This window comes from Camellia sinensis, chromosome 15 (genome assembly GCF_055761805.1).
Source record: "Camellia sinensis isolate YWXY chromosome 15, ASM5576180v1, whole genome shotgun sequence".
Classification (NCBI taxonomy): domain Eukaryota; kingdom Viridiplantae; phylum Streptophyta; class Magnoliopsida; order Ericales; family Theaceae; genus Camellia; species Camellia sinensis.
In genome coordinates, this window is record NC_138975.1 from 37,763,220 (window position 1) to 37,783,761 (window position 20,542).

The 20,542-nt window shown below is 36.7% G+C and overlaps 1 protein-coding gene and 1 long non-coding RNA gene across 2 annotated transcripts; one reads left to right on the forward strand and one right to left on the reverse strand.

The window, feature by feature from the left end:
• Positions 1 to 1,587: 1,587 nt before the first annotated feature.
• On the reverse strand, positions 1,588 to 5,751 carry LOC145813448 (uncharacterized). Its single transcript, XR_014356529.1, has 3 exons — positions 5,594 to 5,751; positions 4,100 to 4,493; positions 1,588 to 1,830 (listed from the first exon to the last, which is right to left on the reverse strand). It is a non-coding gene; the product is annotated as an uncharacterized LOC145813448 (long non-coding RNA).
• A 13,898-nt stretch (positions 5,752 to 19,649) lies between these two features.
• Positions 19,650 to 20,261, forward strand: LOC145812933 (uncharacterized). Its single transcript, XM_082908171.1, has one exon. The coding sequence runs from the start codon at positions 19,650 to 19,652 to the stop codon at positions 20,259 to 20,261; it is 612 nt and encodes a 203-aa protein (XP_082764297.1).
• Positions 20,262 to 20,542: the final 281 nt, after the last annotated feature.

Consider the following 20,542-nt stretch of genomic DNA (forward strand, 5'->3'; position numbering starts at 1 on the left):
ATTAGAAAAAACCAGCTAACAGCAAATTATTAAGATATCTTAGTCGATACTGATTGCTTGGATAAAAAAATCTAATGTAGGCATTCAGTAATTTGAGAAGATTCAAACAACAAAATTAAAACCCAAGAAAATACAAAACCTAAACACGGATGGTACAAATCATTTCGAGAATGAAAAGAAAACCAAAATAAGGATCAAAATTTTATCTTGGTGTTTTGTTTCAATAAGCACAAAAAAAAAAAAAAAATAAAAGAAAAAAAACAGGAAACATTACAAAACCACTTTAGAAACATAAAAGAAGCAGCATAAAGAATTTAAAAATAAAAGGAAATGCTTAGAAATATAAAAATTAAACCTGTCAATATATATAAAAGCCAAATAATTGACTAATTGAACATAAATGAGGATTTGTTTGCGTAAAGGCACAGGCATAAATTCAAAAGGTAAATGTTGATTTGAACAATAAGTCATTAAATAATGTCAAAAATATTAATGATATCAAACGTAGGCTATAATAACTAGTAATGATTTAAGATCCTTACTCTGTATTTTATTTTTTTAAAAACGCTACAAAAAATACATTTCCAAAAATTCTAGATTCATGTCCATACAACTTTATTGTTTCAACATGTTTCGATGAGTTTTGTCAAATTGTTGTTCTTTGTTATTCCACTAGTGTGTCATTTCAATTTTCCATAAAATTTTGTTTCTTGCTTCTCCGCCCATTCTTAATGGAACTGCAATAAAAATTGTTCAATCTGTGCTAAAGCTTGCAGAATAGCAAAGATCACGGTGACTCGGATTAGATTACAGGATATCCTCTGAATAAATCTCCATGTAATTTCAGACTTTAATTACTGCCTGCCACTATCATTATAGGAATTCACCAGTTACTACTTCATAGAGCAATCAACGAATAAAGAATGTAAACTGAAAACTACGGGCAGTGGTCCCTGCACTTACTCCCTCCTTTAAGTTCCATTGCTGCTATTTGAACCCACCATACTTATGTGCCTGCCATTCATTCCATCTGACATTCTTGAACCAAATTTTCCGGCCGTGTTGGCAACAGTACTTGAAGAGTTATGTGGAACAGAAATATTGAAATTATCCTGACAATCAGGGAAGGAATGAGGATGGAAGCTTGGAATGCATTTGCTTTTTACTTGATCGACGGAGTGCTGGGATTTATGAAAGCCAAGGTGATTCACAGCAGATGCCACTCTCAATGGAGAGGGCAAAGAGTTTGGGACACAAAACTCCCATGGCTCAGTGCATTTTCGGTTAATCCATTAAGGCCATGTTTGTTTGGGTGGACATGAGCTTGGGATTGGACTAATAGTCCAATAAAATTATTAATCCGATGTTTGGTTAAACAATTAAAGTACGGACTAATTATTTTAAACTTGACTATTAGTTAAGATAAGATACATAATCCAACGGATTCGTAATCCTAGGACTATTAGTCATGGGAATGCTAATCCAGTCCGCCCAAACAAACATGGCCTAAGAGGCACATGGCTTGCAGAATGTAAGACCTGGACAGATCCATTATCATAGCAGCCAACTGTTCTATCAAAAGTTGCTGTAGAAGATAGTGTGCAGTCAGGAAAAAAGAGAGAGAGGAAAAATTATTTAACTTACGCAGGAAACCGTATCAGGAAGAACCCTACACATGCTTTCTGATGTTGAAATGTCACTAGAGCTTCTGGACAGACCAGCTTCATCTTGCTCCAACTCAGAGCACTTCTGGACAGACCAGAATTTAGTGCCTCTTCTTTTGTAGGAATTCAAAGGGTTTTAGCTTCATAGGTAACAGATCACCAAACGCTATAAAAATTTAAAATGAAAACATAAGAGAATCAAATTTGTTGTAAAAAATTCTATACTAGACAACTCAATTGAGAAAGAAAACGAAAATGGCAAACAAGAAGAATTTACCAAATAAATGCTTTCTATATGCATTTGAAATGTCGGGATCCTAAGTTGTACAAAGACAACTAAATCATAGTACTAAAGAATGAACTAATTGTTTCTTTCACTTTGCTTTTACAAGAAATAGTACCATCAAAATGAAAACCACTTGTTTACCAACAAACAACCAAACATAAAGGTGTACTTTGGTTCCTGAGAAGTAAGTAGGTATGCAATGTAAATAGCTTTTAGCACCTCTAACTGTCTCTTCAAAGTTCGCGTATTCATTTCTTTTCACAAGCACCACATTACACACAAAAGCGCTACCATCCATTATTTTTTCTCTCTCCATCCTACGTCCACATCCCAAAACTCAAATAACTTGAGAATGGAAACCAGCATCAACCAATGAATATCAAAGTAGAAAATAGAAGACACCATAACTCCAAGGCATCGTCACAATGCATTAACAAATCATCTACCGTCCCCTCTACCATACAGCACATGTAACACCTCTTTAGAAGTCCAGATCCTCTCTCTTCATCAAATTATCAATAGTAAGAATGGAGTCTAAAGAAGCCATACAAACAAACAAATGCAACCTCTGTTGGGTTGGGACACTAAATTTCCAAACAACCTGAAGTGTTATACAAAGTGTCCCCAGTAGAATGTTGGAACAAACAACTGCTCAAAGTGATTAAGCTTTAGAAAGGGCGCAAGTGCAACTAAAGTATTTATATACTGAACATAAACCCTTCGTGTATGGACAGACTCCCTTGCACAAGTAAATCAAACACATGGATGTAGCACAATTGTATGGTAGGCAGTGAGATTGACCAATTACTATAAAATCTTAACTTGTTATGTTGTGTTTGGCAGGGCCGGCCTTGGGCTAAGGCCACTAAGGCTTGTGCCTTAGGCCTCAAAATTTGGCCCAAAAATAGGGCCCCCAAATTCATTAGTAATAGTATATTCAAAATTTAAATAGGCCCAATTTGTTTTTATTGTTTAGAGCTAGTCTAAAGGGTTCCAAAAAATTCTATTGGGCCCAACTAAAAAAATCATTTAATCACAAATATGGTAAGGCCCAATTGAAAAAAATAAAATAAAATGAATTAAAACATATACAAGCAATAATTTTGCCCAAATTTTTCTCTCATAAACTATCCGATTTTAATGGAATAAATAATTTTAATATAATTTTTTTACCCTATGTCTTTATCATATTTTAATTAAACAAAGTTTCTAAATTTTTTCCCCTAATTTTGTTTCATTAAATTGTGTTCCTTAATTTCTTTACTATAAGATATCAGATAGTGAATGGATTGTGTGTTTTGTGTGAAAATTTGATTATATAGTCAAGTTTTCTTTTCATTTATGTTTGTTTCACACTACTGGTGAAACAAAATTATTATCTCACTCTTCAATTTAGCACAATGTGAAATAATTTATGTATGTTTCACACGGCTAAAACATTTCATTAATTAGAATTGTTGATTAATTAGTTTGTTTTGTTGATTTGAACTATACCTTTTTCGTAACTTTTTTTGTTTTTTTTGGTATTTTAGAATGAATATATTTTGATATTTATTTTGGTATTAATCGGTGTAGTGGTGCCAAATAGGATGGCTTTTATCTTTATTTTTGTGAATATAGGCCCCCTTTTTGGATTTCGCCTTAGGCCTCCGAAAATTCAGGGCCGGCCCTGGTGTTTGGTTCACTGGAATGAAAGTGGAATTGAATGGAATGCTCATTCCTTAGCCTATTACAGAATGACCATTCACTTACAAATACAATGGTGAATGATGATTCCATTTGCAATGTATTTTCATCCTTTTTTTAGTGAATTAAACATGAGAATAGACATTATGATGGAATGATCATTCTTTTCCACCATAATTCCAATGAACCAAACACAACCTTAGAGAAAATGTACCTTTCAAGTATTTATATACTCAACTAGGATAAAAGGGATCTTAACATATACAAACAAATCCCATCACTTACTTAACAATCAAAGCAATAAGAAACTCAAAAACAACACCTTAAATGAACGACACGGGGGAAATTTAACATGACAAGGCAGGTCATTCCTGTTATGCAATAGAAGCTTCTTTGATACAACAAATCAAATGGTTACTACAAAGATTAAGAAAATGTGGCTTCAAGTAGCAATAAAATATACCTCCTGTGAAGAAAAAGCTGTTTGCAGAAAAGGGATTAGCAATAATGGTTTCATGACCCACCAAAAGCACAAGATCCGGTTGCATAAAATAGCAAACCAGTTGTTACAGTTTGAGATGAGTAGAATGGTAACCTACAGTATGTGATACAATGGAAACCAGAAGCAACATCTCAGAATAGAAAACAGAAGCTGTCAAGTTCAAGTTTCATGGTACTGTTGCTACTTTATAAAAGCTTACCCACATAAAGTGTTGAGAACCTCTAAAAAGCCAGTCATGATATGGACTATTGTAACCATTAAGTGCTTCCTTCAAACCCAAAGCCATGTCAAAAAATGCCACAAAAGCTCATAGAGCAGGTATAACACCCAGAAACACCATCTCTAAAAAGTATATCTGCATAATATTAGTCAACCATTAATTTATAGAACAACTTTCTTCATTCAAAAAAGTAAAGGAAAACCATTCCTTGGTAATTTTGAAATGAAATAAACTACTCAACTACACGGCATAACATGGAATATTTGTTGCATGGTTCAGAAATTAAACAGTGGCAAAAGTTGATGGGGGGAAAAAATGCAGACACTAAGAAACACCCCCCAAATTAAAGAAAGTCAATAGACCAATAACATACTAATATTTTGGTCCCAATAAAAACCAGAATCAAAGTGGAAACAGACAAAGGTTATTAGCAAAGGAGGGGAAAATAAAAACAAAAGCAAAAGAAGAAAATAATAAGAATATGGTTCTTCCATTGTAACTTACAAGTACAACATTTATAACTTATGAATACAAAGTGTCTTATATTACTTGGGTATTCAAATTCTGTCAATTATCATGTGCCACCCGATATATGATAGTGGAAACAGGAGCTTGTAGCTTTCTCTTGTTCCTTTCTACCACAATGTCTCTCCTCCTCTCTTCTTTGTTCTTTCCGTCATTCTCTCGTACACCTTACTTTTTTATATTTGTTTAATCATAAAAGAATCAAGTGGAACAAATTTCAAAAATTAACTAGCAACACTGTTGTGGCCAATGGGAAAGTGAAAGAGAAATCTTGATGAAAACCAGCCATCCTCACCCTAGATTTTCCAGAGACTAAAAAACACCAGAAAAGACTCAAAACTTTATAATAGCAACACTGGAATCGTTTAGCTAAAAAGATTTCCCACAAAATATAGTAAATATCAAATTTGATTTTGGAAATACACATATTGCTTTTCACAGCAAAAGTCAAAGTAATGCTTACTCTAAAAGGCAAAGTAGGTACTTCTAAATGCAAACCAAATGGTACATCTGCAATCAGCATACAGTTGTTGAGATTGAGAAAAGAAATGTGAGGTGTGCACTGTGCTGAAATTCCTAACTTTTATCAGCAAGCTTCGCAGGAAACAAAGATAAAAGAATAAGACAATAGAATTACCAAACTCAAGTGATTGTAGTATCATATTCGAACAGTGCTAAACTTTCCCAGAAAGCAAACAAAGATGACGTACCGTCCTAGTTCCTCCGGCAGTCCTTTTAGTAATTCCAAGTACAGTGATCATAACCAAAGCCATTATATTGATTCCAAAACCTAGCACCGTAGAAACTGTTAAAGGAAAACATATCATAACTACATATAATTTAGTGCTGAAGAGCAATGCAAAATCAATCATTTAAAAAGGGGAGGGGGGGGGGGGGGGGTATATGTTGCGGAAACACACTGAGAATCCATTTCCATCCCAAACCTGAAAACCAGAGAGAAAAGTGACTATATTTTCGATAATATCACACAAAAATCATGTGTGAAAAATCTAGAAATCCCCTAGATGTTGATTTGTGATTATGTATCAATTTTAAGCAGAATATAACAATCCCAATCAAACAATCAAGACAAAGAAACACAGCGATTTAACGTGGAAAAAACCACAATTGGACACCTCCAACTGTGATCAAAAAAACCACGGGCAACAGCCACAAGAACAATCCACTAAGAAGAATTAAAGGAATTACACAGGTATACTCTCAATTACCTAGCGAATCCACAACGCCTAATTGAACCAACCTTTATGTGCCTCTTCCAACCCCATCTTCACCACGGAATTGTCTTTCGGATGAGCCACTCCGGATTCCACCAAAGCTTCAGGCTCGAATTCTTCAGAATCCACAACTGAAGAATAACTCTCTCTTTTGTGTATAACAAACAAACCTTTGATGTACTCTCTTTAGATCATGAGTTGAATACTCAATAAAAACATCAAAGAAAACTCCCAAAGTATCCCCAGATATAAACCCTAGAAACCAAAAAGAAGATCTGGAGAAGTTCTCCTAAAATCTGACCCAACACGCGAATTTATAGAATCTGTCCCGCGATCTCCGCTCGAGCTCAACACAGCCCGCTCGAGCGGACTGACCAAAAACTGCGTGCGAACAAACTGAGATGCGCTCGAGCGTAGGAGCATCCGCTCGAGCGTAAAATCACACATTCCAGTATTTTTACAGGCGACTGCAGAGATGCTGAGAGCTTCCAATCCCCGCTCGAGCGTCACTTTCCCCGCTCGAGCGGGAAGGCCAAAAATGGAAAAACTGGAAAAAAATAACATGCTCGGACAGGCAACTTTGAATGCATATATGCTTTTGAAACTTATGTGACAAGACAATTCAATAATTTAATTCAAGTCCAAAGTGCACAATATGACTTCATTGGCACTGAAGTTGGAACACAATCAGAAACCGAATAGTACATTGAAAAATTAATCAAGAAAGAAGCAGAAGGACAAGATGTTCCATAGGGGATGAATGTGACACTTGGTAGTCAGCCAAGGCAGTCCATGTGTGTGAACCCTAGATGCCGCTGAAGTTGCATTCAACTATGTACATGAATCACTATTCAACCAATTTATTTTTTATTTTTTGAAAAGCTACGAAGAATATTATTAAGCATAAGCAAGAAAAGAGAAAAAGAACAAGGAGTCCTCAAACAAGAAGTTCCACAGCAACAACAAAAACAAAATAAACAAGGAACCCAAAAATAGGAATGGCAAACAGCAGCCCAACCCCTAGAAATAGACACAAAACCAAACTTTTCTGTCAGATTGGCAAAGAACAGTAAGGATTTGAAAGGGTTGGTGCTTAAATGACACATCAAAAGGGAGGAGATTTTTTAGTAAAGATGCAAGGGAGAGCACAAATACATGGATTTGAAAGGGTTGGAGAAAAAATGACACATCGTAAGGGAGGATTTACTTGAGTAAAGATGCAAGGGCAGGCGTATATACAACACAGGTTTGGATACTTTCTATAAACACATTTACCTATTGTTTAAACTCTTTACCAATCTGAGAACATTACATTTCAGTTCAAGTGTTCCATAACAGTTATGACCATATATCAGAAATGCATACAATCTTCCTGACTAAAGAATGGTGGGTGGGTATACCTCATCTCATTTACTAGATAAACTGAGTACATTTGTACAAGAGCAACCCTAAGGTGATAAGATTTTGGTTCACACATAAGGAAAAATAAGAAATGGATTGATAGAGAGAAGAGAAAAAGGGGGCTCGCTGTACATAGATTTAAGATACATTTTGTGTTGTATTCAGCAAACTCACCTATTGTGTTTTTTTTTTTTTTTTTGGATAAATAAAGCACTTTATTAGAAAAGCATCAAGATGATGCAACAAATACAAAATGAAATCCCAAATGGGGAAACCCAAACCGAGCACTACCCAATTATATCATCTAGAAAATCTAAAAAAGCAAACAAATCAGGATCAACTGTTTTCTCCAACCAACTACACATAACTACAAGAAGCCGATCCTGTAACCAAGGAACACCATGATAAACCTCATGAAAAGTTCGTCTATTGCGCTTCAACCATACAAGCCACATCAAACAAAACAGCACCAACAACCACACTCACCTCCATCGACGTCCAATCCGAGCACCCCGCCAAGCCCAAAGCATATCGAACACCCCTCGAAGTTGAACCCAAACAACCCCAAAGAGTGAGAAAATAAAACCCCACAGTCGCGAGGCCACCGACTCCGAAGTGGCACAACACATACAGTACCAATTCACTAACACATGCCCATGCCTGATCAAATTATCAAAAGTAAGATTCTGCGCCAAAGTAGCTGTCCACATAAAGAAAGCCACTTTAGACGGGACGCCCGGCACCCAAACACTCTTCCAAGGAAACATCCTAACACACTCCCCCACCAAACCCCCATAGATTGAAGAAACTGTGAACTGACGCTGAACCCTTACCCCATTCCACACCATGACATCGGACCCCATACAGTAAGACCCAAACCATACAAGAAACCCCACAACTACACCAACTGAGTCACCTCTCAGTCTTGCACCTGCCATCGCAACTTAATATCCCATACCACCACACCCCCTCCCCTCAAATAAGACACCACCGTAGCCTCCCGATCAACCACAATGGTGAAGATCAAAGGAAACTGGGATCTCCAATGAAACCTCTCCACTCCATTTATCCTTCCAAAACCTTACCCTCACTCTATCTCCCACCCTAAATCCTACCCACCTCCAAAACTCCACCCTCCCCAGCCAAATCCCTTTCCACAACCCACAACCATGGGAACTAGTCACATCCTCAGTAAACCAATCCCCCATACCCAAACCAAGCTTAAAAGCGATCACCTTTCGCCATAATCGATCCTGCTCCAAAGCAAAACGCCACAACCACTTTCTTAACAAGGCCTTAATGAAAGTCACCAACAGCCGAACCCCCAAGCCCTCTGCTTGCTTAGATTGACAAATCCTCCCCCAATCAACCAAGTGATACCTGAATTCGTCTCCGCCACTTCCCCACAGAAAGTCCCTTTGGAGCCTCTCCAACCGCATTCCCAGCGACACTAGAATAACATGGACGAACATAAAATAGGTCAGAATACCACTCAAAACACTTTTGATCAGCGTCAATCTCCCTCATTTCGAGAGATACTGCCTCTTCCAACCCGCCAAACGACGTTGAACCCGCTCCATCACTCCATCCCATACTCCTTGATGTAACTTGACTACTTTATTAATGTGATACACCATACAAATACACCTGTTTAAACAAACAAATAAGTTATGTTCTTGTCTAGCTTATATTCCTTTGAATGTAATAAAACCCTTGGTCATCTGTTCTTGTACATATAGTTTTGATTCAAGAAATTTTGTTTCACGTTCTAGATTATTTTATAAAAATACTCAATTGATTACATTCCAAAATTACAATTTGATGCGTGTATATGCATACCTCTATATAGCTTATAATTGATTCTTGAAAATCAATTTAGGTTTTGATGAACTTATAATGATCTATAAACCCTAATGTGCCCTAATGTGATGTGTTTAATTTCATGCTATGTTACATGGACTCAAGTTTAAGTATTAGGTGTGGGTATCCAAGTGTCGACCTTCATAAATTTCAATTTTAGGATCTTGGACGGATATGGGTATGGGATGTGTCATATACACATATATTACATATTATGTAATATTCTCGGATGAGGTGTTGTAAATTATGTAGAAATACTAGAAATTAAATAGGATTCAGGCAAAATATGAAATTTTTATATGGAATTTATGTGAGAGACTAAAACTATTGCTTTACTAGCAAATGTGAGTTTCTTCCTCTTCATCTATTGTAACAAATTAAAGGGTCCAAGTGTCTAAATTGACATTTATTTGTTATTTCCTTGTCTTGATTTTAATTTTGGTTTCTTATTTGAAATAGATGATGTTGTGGAGAACACACCAAAGCCTTACTATTGTTGTTTGTGCAACAAAAGTTATAAGCACATTCGTGGGTTTCAAACTCATAATCATAGGCGACACAAGGATAAGCATGTTGAATGTGGTATATGCCACAACATGTTTTCTACGAAGGCCGCACGAGAGGATCGTCGGCGTAAGGAGCATGGCCATCACAGGTTACACAAACACTTCATCATGGTTTTATGTTTATGTACTTATTTGAACTCCATTGGGGTAAATGTGCTGAAAGGCTTTGTCTTCATCTTACAAAATTGTAGGATTAGAAAGGACATTTAAATTGATATGCACCATGGATCATTGGATCGTATTGGTTCAGATATTGAAGTAGTGGTATTACTTGCTTTGGTTTTGTTTGTTTGTTTTCTTTTTTACATTGTTACTAATGGACATCCCTATACATGGTACAAATTTGTATACCCGTTTGTTTGATTCCTCATTTTATTTTGTAGTTTCCAAGTTTCTGGAATGATTAGCATAACTTTTGTTCTCTATTGTATGAACTAGGATGTAAAGTAGGTTCTTTACTACCCTTTCTTGTTTTCTTTTTTTGGTTTTGACACATCCGTACCTATCACTAAATTGAATCCAATTATGTTTATATCAACTGGGGAGGTTATGGAACAACTTCTTACCTGACAGTGCGGCAGTGTGGCCTTGTCAGAATAAAATCTGCTCAATTGTGATCCCCATAACTGCCTGCCTTGCTCTGTGACTTCTGATACTTCTAGCATATTCTGTTGCTGTTGGCTATTCCATCCTAACCATCTAGGCCAGAATCCCTATGTCTTACCCTTTTATTTGCACCACCTTTTGTTCCATCATTTGATTCATTAATGTTTTGCATATTTTCCTCACATCTAATCTCATCTTGGAAGTTGTTTCACGTGACGTTTGTCGCAGTTGAAAATTAAAATATTCAGAGTCTCCAAATTGCAAAAATTATTCTGCCTGCCTTCCTCTATGACTTCTAATACTTTTAGCATATTCGGTTGTTTCATTAAAGCCTCTATTTTCTGCAAAAATTATTTCCTTCACATTTCTCAGTTGTCCTTACTCTATTTTATGCTTGTCTACTGTCAAGCCTTTATGATCCATGGTGCATATCAATTTAAATGTCCTTCCTAATCCTACAATTTTGTAAGATGAAGACAAAGCCTTTCAGCACATTTACCCCAATGGAGTTCAAATAAGCACATAAACATAAAACCATGATGAAATGTTTGTGTAACCTGTGATGGCCATGCTCCTTATGCCGACGATCCTCTCGTGCGGCCTTCGTAAAAAACATGTTGTGGCATATACCACATTCAACATGCTTATCCTTGTGTCGCCTATGATTATGAGTTTGAAACCCACAAATGTGCTCATAACTTTTGTTGCACGAACAACAATAGTAAGGCTTTGGTGTGTTCTCCATAACATCATCTATTTCAAATAAGAAACCAAAAATTAAAATCAAGACAAGGAAATAACAAATAAATGTCAATTTAGACACTCAGACTCTTTAATTTGTTACAATAGATGAAGAAGAAGAAACTCACATTTGCTAGTAAAGCAATAGTTTTAGTCTCTCACATGAATTCTATATAAAAATTTCATATTTTGCTTGAATCCTATTTAATTTCTAGTATTTCTACATAATTTACAACACCTCATCCGAGAATATTATATAATATGAGATATATATGTGTATATGACACACCCCATACCCATATCCGTCCAAGATCCTAAAATTGAAATTTATGAAGGTCGACCTGATACTCGAACTCGAGTCCATGTAATATAGCATGCAATTAGACACATCACGTTAGGGCACATTAGGGTTTATAGATCATTATAAGTTCATCAAAACCTAAATTGATTTTCAAGAATCAATTATAAGCTATATACAGGTATGCACATACACACATCAAATTGTAATTTTGGAATGTAATCAATTGAGTATTTTTATAAAATAATTTGGAACGTGAAACAAAATTTCTTGAATCAAAAAAATATGTACAAGAACAGATGACCAAGGGTTTTATTACCTTCAAAGGTATATAAACCAGACAAGAACAGAGCGTACTGATGATGCAAGGTCTATTTAAGATACATAGATTTACTGATGTAACTAGACCGCCATACAGATACATATTTGTTTGTTTAAACAGGTGTTGTTCATCTACTATTCTTCCATGATGTAACTTGACCGCCATACAGATACACCTGTTTAAACAAACCTGTGGTGGTGGTGGGCTTCTAGTTGGAGGAAAATGGGGAACACGTTGTAATGTAGCTGATCCAAATGAGGGAGGTCCATTACTAATAGGGCCGGAATAGCTTTAAGGCAGTACAAATGGTCTTGTTGTCAAAAGGGAAAATCCAAATGGATGTGAACCTGGCTGTGGTGCCATTTGCCCCGAGGATAGAAAGTGCCAAGATAGAACTGCTCATGACAAATGGCAAAGATCCAGGAGGACTTGACCCAAAAGGCATTGGAGACTGAGAACGAGGAGGAGGAACATAGGGTTTATTAGAAGCTAAATTTGAGGGCAATTAGGCTTGTGGTGGACCACCAGGAGGCACTGGAGGCCTTGGAACGACAGCGGGCGGGGGTGGACCAGGACGGGTCATTGGAGATGCCCCGGAAATGAAGTTGAAAGTGGAGCTGAAGAGAAAGGCAGAGTTGTTGTCCAAAAGGGGGACAGGGCCTAGGGCCAATAGAATTGGGCACTGATGTCGGTGGCCAAAGGGGTCGATTTATTTGGAGGTTTTGGAAACCATTAGCAAGAGAACTCGAATTGTAATTAGGTAAGGGCATTGCCTGGTCTGGAACCCCCGGTTTGTTTTGATGTAAAATGTTTTTATTAAAATTATTTTACTTATGTTTCGTTATTTGATTGAACAAAAAATAAGTAAAATAATTTTTAAGAAAAAATATTTTTGCATCATTTTTCTAAAAATGGCTTACCTTTAAAAATTTTGTAAGTTAATTTTTACAAAATTGACTCTCATTCCCTACGTTTTCAACACATTTACCCTTTTCAAATAAATATCTTAAGTCACTAACAAGTCATAAATGACACTATATTAAATCAAAAATTTACTTTTAATTAATAATTTTTTTTGTTTCAAGTGTGAACCAAACGTCGAAAAACAAAAACAAAAATATTTCTGTCATTTTACAAGAAAAATATTTTTTGTATAAAATATTTTACGTCGAAACAAATATAGCCTAAAAATATTTTACGTCCTCTCTCTCTGTCTTAAACCTGTCTTTCTCCTCTCTCTCTTAAACCTTAATACAATCAATATGGATGCTTATCTTCAGTCCATTCACAAAGTAATACCTCGGTTAAACATTCATGTGGATGCAATGTGCATTGGTTCACTTGTATCGACCATTGTTGGTGGGGTCTTATTTTTTTTCACCAAGGAGGTAATGGCGAAGTCATTCTTGATTGGTATTTTTTTCCACCTGTTTTGGTATAACTATGCACTCTTGCTTGGCTCAATAGTATATTGGATATGTTCCATAATCTGGTTTATTTGGAAAAATCACATGATTTTGAGAAGGCATTGGCTCATTACATTTGGAAGAAATTACGTGGCTCAAGAACATTTTCTTAGTAGCATTATTCTATGTGCGGGCAATGTCTTGGTTTGTCAATTTAGTGAACAAACCTTATGCAGGATATTTGTACTTCTACTCTTTGCTATTTCACTCTATTATGTACAGAAAATGGCAGAATTTACTACAAATTTGAACATCGTCGGATTCTTATTGTCTGCAAGTTTGAACTCCATTGTCATTAGATACAAATTGAAATACCAGACCCGGATATTTGTTATCCTTTGTGTAGTCATTCTTGGTCTACAATATCAGTTCCATCCTGGTCAGGCTTGGTGTCACGGCCTTGGTTATTTCCAAACTATTCGTGTGACACTTAGACAATCACTAGTCTTACTTGGTGATGCTAAGTCAGCCTGACTCACAAGTTTGCAAGAAAGACAAATAAGAAGACAAAGAAAGTTTGAGAGAATGACTTTGTATTCACTTTAGAGGAACTTAGACAACTCTTGGATGATGGATGGAGCAAATGAGCCCATCCCTTATTTATAAACATATTAGGCCCTTTCTAGAATATTTCAAAACATACAAGAAAAGTACTATGGAGAAGCTTCTCGTAGAATCATTCCTTATCCTGCAAGAGGGTTCTAGAATCCTCCCTAAAAATATCTATAGAAACATCTACCTCATTTTAGAAGTAGGCATGAGGGTCTTTTACCACCTCTATTTCTCTTGGAGGTTCTAGAAGCTTATACTACTTCCCTTCCTCCAATCTTCATTTGAATGCTCTAGAACCTTTTCTTAGATCATTCCATGTACATTATAGAATTATGTACCATATTCCCATATTTTCTCAAGTCTTCCAGGAGTTCCAGAATATTCCATGAGCCTGCCTTGCTTGAGACTTCCTTTTGGTAGGCAATTTTGTCTAGGTAATTTGGTAGGATGTAACATTAGGCTCAAGCTACTGTCATCACCGACTCCCCCTCCGCCTCTACTTCCGCCTCGGCTTCCGACACCTCTAACTCCAACTCCAACTCCAACTCCAACTCGACCTCTACAACGACTGACTCTGTCCTCGACTCAACATTAGATACTTGATTAGTTTTTAAATACTGCATCAGATACTTTATTAGTTTCTTAATATTGGCCCATTTTGATGGTTGAACCTATTATGAGCACAATTGCAGTACCTTTGTGTTGTTCTTTTTTTCTTTTCCTACCTACTTTTAAGTTTGGATAGCTAAAAGGGATAGCAACATTTTGTCTTATCCGTTTGCTTCCCTTTAACTGTCTACACGTGCTGAAATATGGATGCCATGAAGGAACAATTTGGGATGTGGATTAGTTAAACATTAATTCTCTGTGGTTTTTATTTCACAACTGAACTACTTGCCATGAGAATCTATTATTATTTGGAAAATGATATGGTAAGAAAAGTTACGTAATTTTATGATGTGCACACTTAAAACAAAACACTTCTCCATAAAAGTGTCTTGCTTCTTAATGCTACTGGGTGGTAGCCAAAGTGTTTCATTGTGGTTCATGTTACCTTAAAGTCCAAAGCCCCATCTTGTGTCCTTGATGCCACCAAAGGTTCCACCCCTTGGAATATTATACATCCACCGATTTTTTATACTTTGAGATAGACATTGATCCCAGGCTTGTTGTTGCTCTCTTTGATTTGCCAAGGGATGCTGATATTAGTGCATTGGTCCTTAGATTTGGTGGGGAATGTGAATTAGTTTGGTTGAATGACAAGAATGCATTGGCTGTTTTTAGTGATCCAGCGCGTGTAGCAACTACTATGAAGTAACATTAAGTGAAATGTTCCCGTTGATTGTAAACTGATTGTCACCACTATTTTACTTTTGTGGACATATACATACTTGATGCAGCCTGTCTAAGCTGTTTCTTCAATAAGAAAAAACATAAAAGATGGATATAATCTAAAATCAGGTATAAAGGCGTATCACCGAAATAATCTCTTTACTAGGACCTTTGCTTATTATTTATTTGTCCCTATTGTGTCTTGTTTTCCAAATAGAGTTCAAAACTATGAATTTAAATACCATACGCCAGTTTGCTCATAATGTTCAATGACATGTTATATGATCGAATCTACACAAACAACAAACATAAGTTTTTTAGTTTGTGTTTGAAGCTATATTCGAGAATATACTATGGAGGGATTTCCTGATACATATCATGTTGATCTAATAAAGTTTAACATAATAACATGTTGTGGTGGAAATTTTCCTATTACTTAGATTGTTAAAATGGTAGGACAAAAAAAAAATAAATAAATAAAATCTTGCTATTTCTGCTATTGGTTTGTGCCACTCCTCCAATGGTATCCATCACCTAGGATTCCTGTTAATTACATTTGATGTGTGGTTAAACTTTATTTGGTGCATGAGTTGAGCTGCTTATCTTCTCAATTTAAAAATTGCTATTACCCTTACATCGATTTCCGCATCATTACTATGAATACAGTATGCCACATTGTGAAGAAGTACATTGCTCATTTTCTCACTACTAAAGTTCCTCTGATTCTGGGTAAGTATGCATGATGCCTTTTCAGATGTCAATGTTAGAGTTTCTATTGAGCTACAAGATGGTTAAGGGACAAGTGCAATAATATTTACTTGCTACCTCTCTGTTTGTTTGTCCATCTCACTATAGATATGATTGAACTCTAGAAGAGGTTTGTACCTGCAGTTGCAGGTCATTTATCAATTTTTTTATATCTTTATTTTCCTTTTGTGTCAGCTACAAAAAAAAATTCTGATGAGTGATGTTTTACTTACACTATATAATACTGTGTAGTTTTTTTCTACTCATTCATCATGGCCTTTATCATTGGACAAATTAATGTTCTAAGTCTTTTAATCTCTTATCATATATATCTAATGACATTAGTTATATTTATGAGATTATATGCGTATTTGGATTGGGTCCATGAATCAGGTCAGTGTTTGTTTAGGCATCAAACTTTCTCATATTCTTTATGAATCCATCATCATGTCTTGTACATTCAAAGACATTATATCTCATAAGGTATGATACATATAAAGTTACTATAATTCAAGGATGTACTTTAATACAATTCAAAAAAGAAACGGTTTATATTTGTCTCTTCATTTGAAAAGCAGGAGACCATTATTTTACTATCAATTTTGATCTTACTCTTCTTCTATCATCAGACATAAAGAGTTTGCACATGTTTTATTTGTATGCATTTAAGACATGTATATAAGACATATTCTACATCCATAACCATTCTTCTAGAAGAGAATATGATGATAATCTGAGCATAAAGTGCACTGCTCACCCAAAAATAAAACTATTCTGCGGCATCCTTGGAAATTGAAGTGTAAATTATTCATTGGTGAACAAGACTCAAGTATTCAATGAGGTGTTCAATAATGCATCATACAGTAGATGAAAATAATAAGAACTGTATATATACAGACACAATTTTATGTCACCAACTATTCCAAAAGCTGTAGTTTGACATCTAAAATTAAAGGCCACCATATTCACCTTCTTTTGTTGTTTTGAATCTACATTGACCCGAGCTATGCAATTGTCATGGGTGGAATACTCCTCTTGAGCTAACTACTTTGATGGGGCTTCAACTTGCCTTCTCTATGCTTCTTTTTCCTCTGATCATCAGTCTTGAGAGGACCATGGCCATTGTACCTTCATTTCTCTGTGAATTAATTAATGGAGATAATTTGCAGAATGTAGCCTTGATGCGTTGATGGCCCAGCATGTGTTGGCTGGGATTTTGGATCAAAACATTGTGTCTAGATACTGATAATGAAATAAAATAAATGACTAGATATTTTTTTTTTTTTTTTTTTTTAAAAAAGCCCTAAAAACACATGAACTGGCTATAGAAAACCAAAAAAATTATTGTTTTGTTCTTCGATATGGATGCTATGATTTGATCTAAAATGATTAGGATTTTAGGTACATGAAATGTAATGAAAACCTTCACAAGTATTGGAGAGGGGATTAGCAAAGTATACTATGACCACAAAGATATTTATGTGAGCCTAGAGATTGTTTCATGCATTCCACCTTCAATACAGAAACAGAGGCCATCACTCCTCAATTAGTGCCTTGTTACATAATTGAGCTTGTGTATGTCACAAAATCATAATCATACATGAAACTTTTAATTCAGGATGTTGGCTATGCATAGTGGTTGCTCTCAGTGGTGATAATGATTTATTCCAGATGTGGGATTCCGCACATTCAAAAAGCATCCCTAGGTTCAGTGAAAGCACAATGTTACAAATTCTCTACAGATTTCGTGAACTATGTGGAGAGTTTTGTTGTGAAATTTGTTTGTGTATGTAAACATAGCTGATTTGAATTAACATTTTCACTTCCTTTCCCTTTTCTAATTCCTTGGACTTAGTCCCAAACTAGCAGGCTTGGTTGAACTTAAAAGTGTGGGCGAAGTGAGTAAACCATCGACTATATAGGGTTTAACTTTTGGATCCAATACAAACTACAATATTCATGGGAAACAATCAAAATAAAAGAAACATAAAACAAAAAAAAAAAAAAAACAAACCAAATTCTCTACCTGTCAAATGCTTATGTAGCTTTTGCAGCGATTGACCCTTCTTCTTCACTACAATCTTCGATCAAAAGAACTCCAGTTTTGATGAGATTCAAAGATGATCCTTGTGGTTGTTTAATCACAATTCAATATACATGGTTGATCACATATGAGAGTAAATTGGGATAATAAAAATATAATAGCACTAAGCTCAGTTTGTTTCAAACGTAAAATATTTTACACGCACAAAAAAAAAAAAAGTTTTTCTTTTTAGTGTTTGGTTGACACTTGAAATAAAAATATTTTATTGCCTAAAAGAGAAATTTTGATTCAATAAGATGTTATTTATAACTTTTTAGTGAGTTAAGATATTTATTTGAAAATGCTAATATGTTGAAAAGGTAGTGAGTGAGAATCAACTTTGTAAAAATTAACTTACGAAATTTTTAAATGTAAGTCATTTTTTGGAAAATGATACAAAAATGTTTTTCTTAAAAAATATTTTACTTACTTTTTGTTCCAACCAAACAATGAAAAATGAGTAAAATATTGACATAGGTGGGCCCATAGAGGTTTCTTGGCCCACCACTTAAAGCCCAACACACGGTTCAAGCACTAAAGCCCAACATTATTAAAATCCAACGTTACACCAAGAACCAATGGCATCTAAACACTTGTCAAGAGGAGAACTAGCCACGTAAGCAGACAAAGATCTTGCAGAGTTATTGCACCACACATCAGCCATTAATGAAGCCCCTGTAGCATTAAATGCGTTGATCCCTTCACGACAGAGTAGACAACCTCACCATGAACAAGGCAAGCTAGAGCATAGACTTTCGGCCAACGTGACAGGTCGGAGTGGACAAGGAAATGATGAATGAAGAATATAAGAAGGCTTTCAAGACACAAAAAGGTTAGGTGCTCTATCGTTATTCTCCTATCATTCGCCATAAACCCCTCTCTTTTCTAACTTGACCGTCGGAGGGTCCGCTGGGGGACTCCCGTTCCCCGCTAGGCTTTTGTGCAGGTATCTCGGTGGGCTCAGTGATCAGGGAGCGACGTTGGAAGTGTGGGCCTGCGATTAGTAGCACTATCAGTTGGCGCCGTCTGTGGGAACCACCATTCCACGTGACAATTGTGCTCATTGTTACCGAAGGCCCTTTCCCGACAATCCCTCCTCGTTGGCCATCAAGGTGAATGGTCACAACGAGATCCATGACTTCTCAACACAACGTCGTTGACCCCCAAACCGACCCTACCAATCCAAACATCCTACCTCAATATTTCACAGAACTCACCAACGGCATCAACCGTTTGGCCAAGCAAAACCAGGCCTTAATCAACACTTTGCTCCAGCGAAACCTTCTTATACCTCCTCCACCGCCACAAAATATCCCTCCCAATCGAGAACAAGCCCCGAGCCATCCTTTCCAGCAAGTCCACCTCTCCAACTTAGAGGGTTGGCAAGCTCCACCCAAAGACATGAACCCGCCGCCTCGAGGTTTACATTCGTCTGGTCAAACATTTGCCCCTGAAGGAGAGGCTAGTAGTGTTCAGCCTCCACTGCCCTCGGGGGGTGACAATGTTCCTATCTGGGATGCGGAACTTCGAGCTATGAAACTCTAGCTTCAAGGAGTTATGCAGAACATACAGAATAAACCCTCCATAACAGCCAACTCCCAATTTGTCGCCTCCATCAGAGACAAACCCCTACCTCCTAAGTTCAAAATGCCCTCGATCGACTCTTTCGACGGTACAGCGGACCTAGTTGACCATTTAGAGACTTATAGAACCCTAATGATCCTCCATACTTTTCGTGATGAGATCATGTGTCGGGCTTTTCCCGTGACGCTTAAGGGGTCAGCTCGACTATGGTTTAGTCAGCTACCATCAAACTCCATTTCTACATTCCAACACCTAAGTGATTCCTTCCTGAGCCATTTCATTGGCGCTCAACGCCAACGGCGTCCAGCAACACAGCTTCTTAACATCTGCCAGACGGAGGCGGAGTTGCTACGTAGCTTTGTCACTCGTTTCAACACCGAAGCCCTACAGGTAGCGGAAAACAACGACAAGGTCATCCTCATGGCTTTCATGGCCGGTTTAGGATCATCTGATTTCCTCTTCTCCCTCTCCAAAAAACCTCTAACCTCCATGGCCACCCTCATTTCCAAAGCCCAAAAATATATGAATGCCAAAGACTCTCTGGCAGCCCGCCAAGATACTGCAACTAAAAACCCAACCTCCTGAGAGAAGATAAAGGAATTTGAAACCAGAACCACCCAATACACATAGCAAACCCCTCAGTATACTAACCGACTTGCTCACCCCGACCGATCGGCACCTACCCGACCGCCTGGTCGGTTCGAGTGATACACTCCCCTCAATTCCACCATGGAACAAGTCTTGAATAAGATCCAGCGAGATTACAACTTGAAATGGCCCCAACCCTCACGGTCTCCTTCCAACTGGCGAGATCAATCCAAATACTGTCGTTTCCATTAGGACCACGGCTACAACATTGAGGAATG

What these genes read in the sequence shown, in the direction of transcription:
- LOC145812933 (XM_082908171.1), top strand. Translation starts at nt 19,650, where the DNA reads ATGCAGAACATACAGAATAAACCCTCCATAACAGCCAACTCCCAATTT.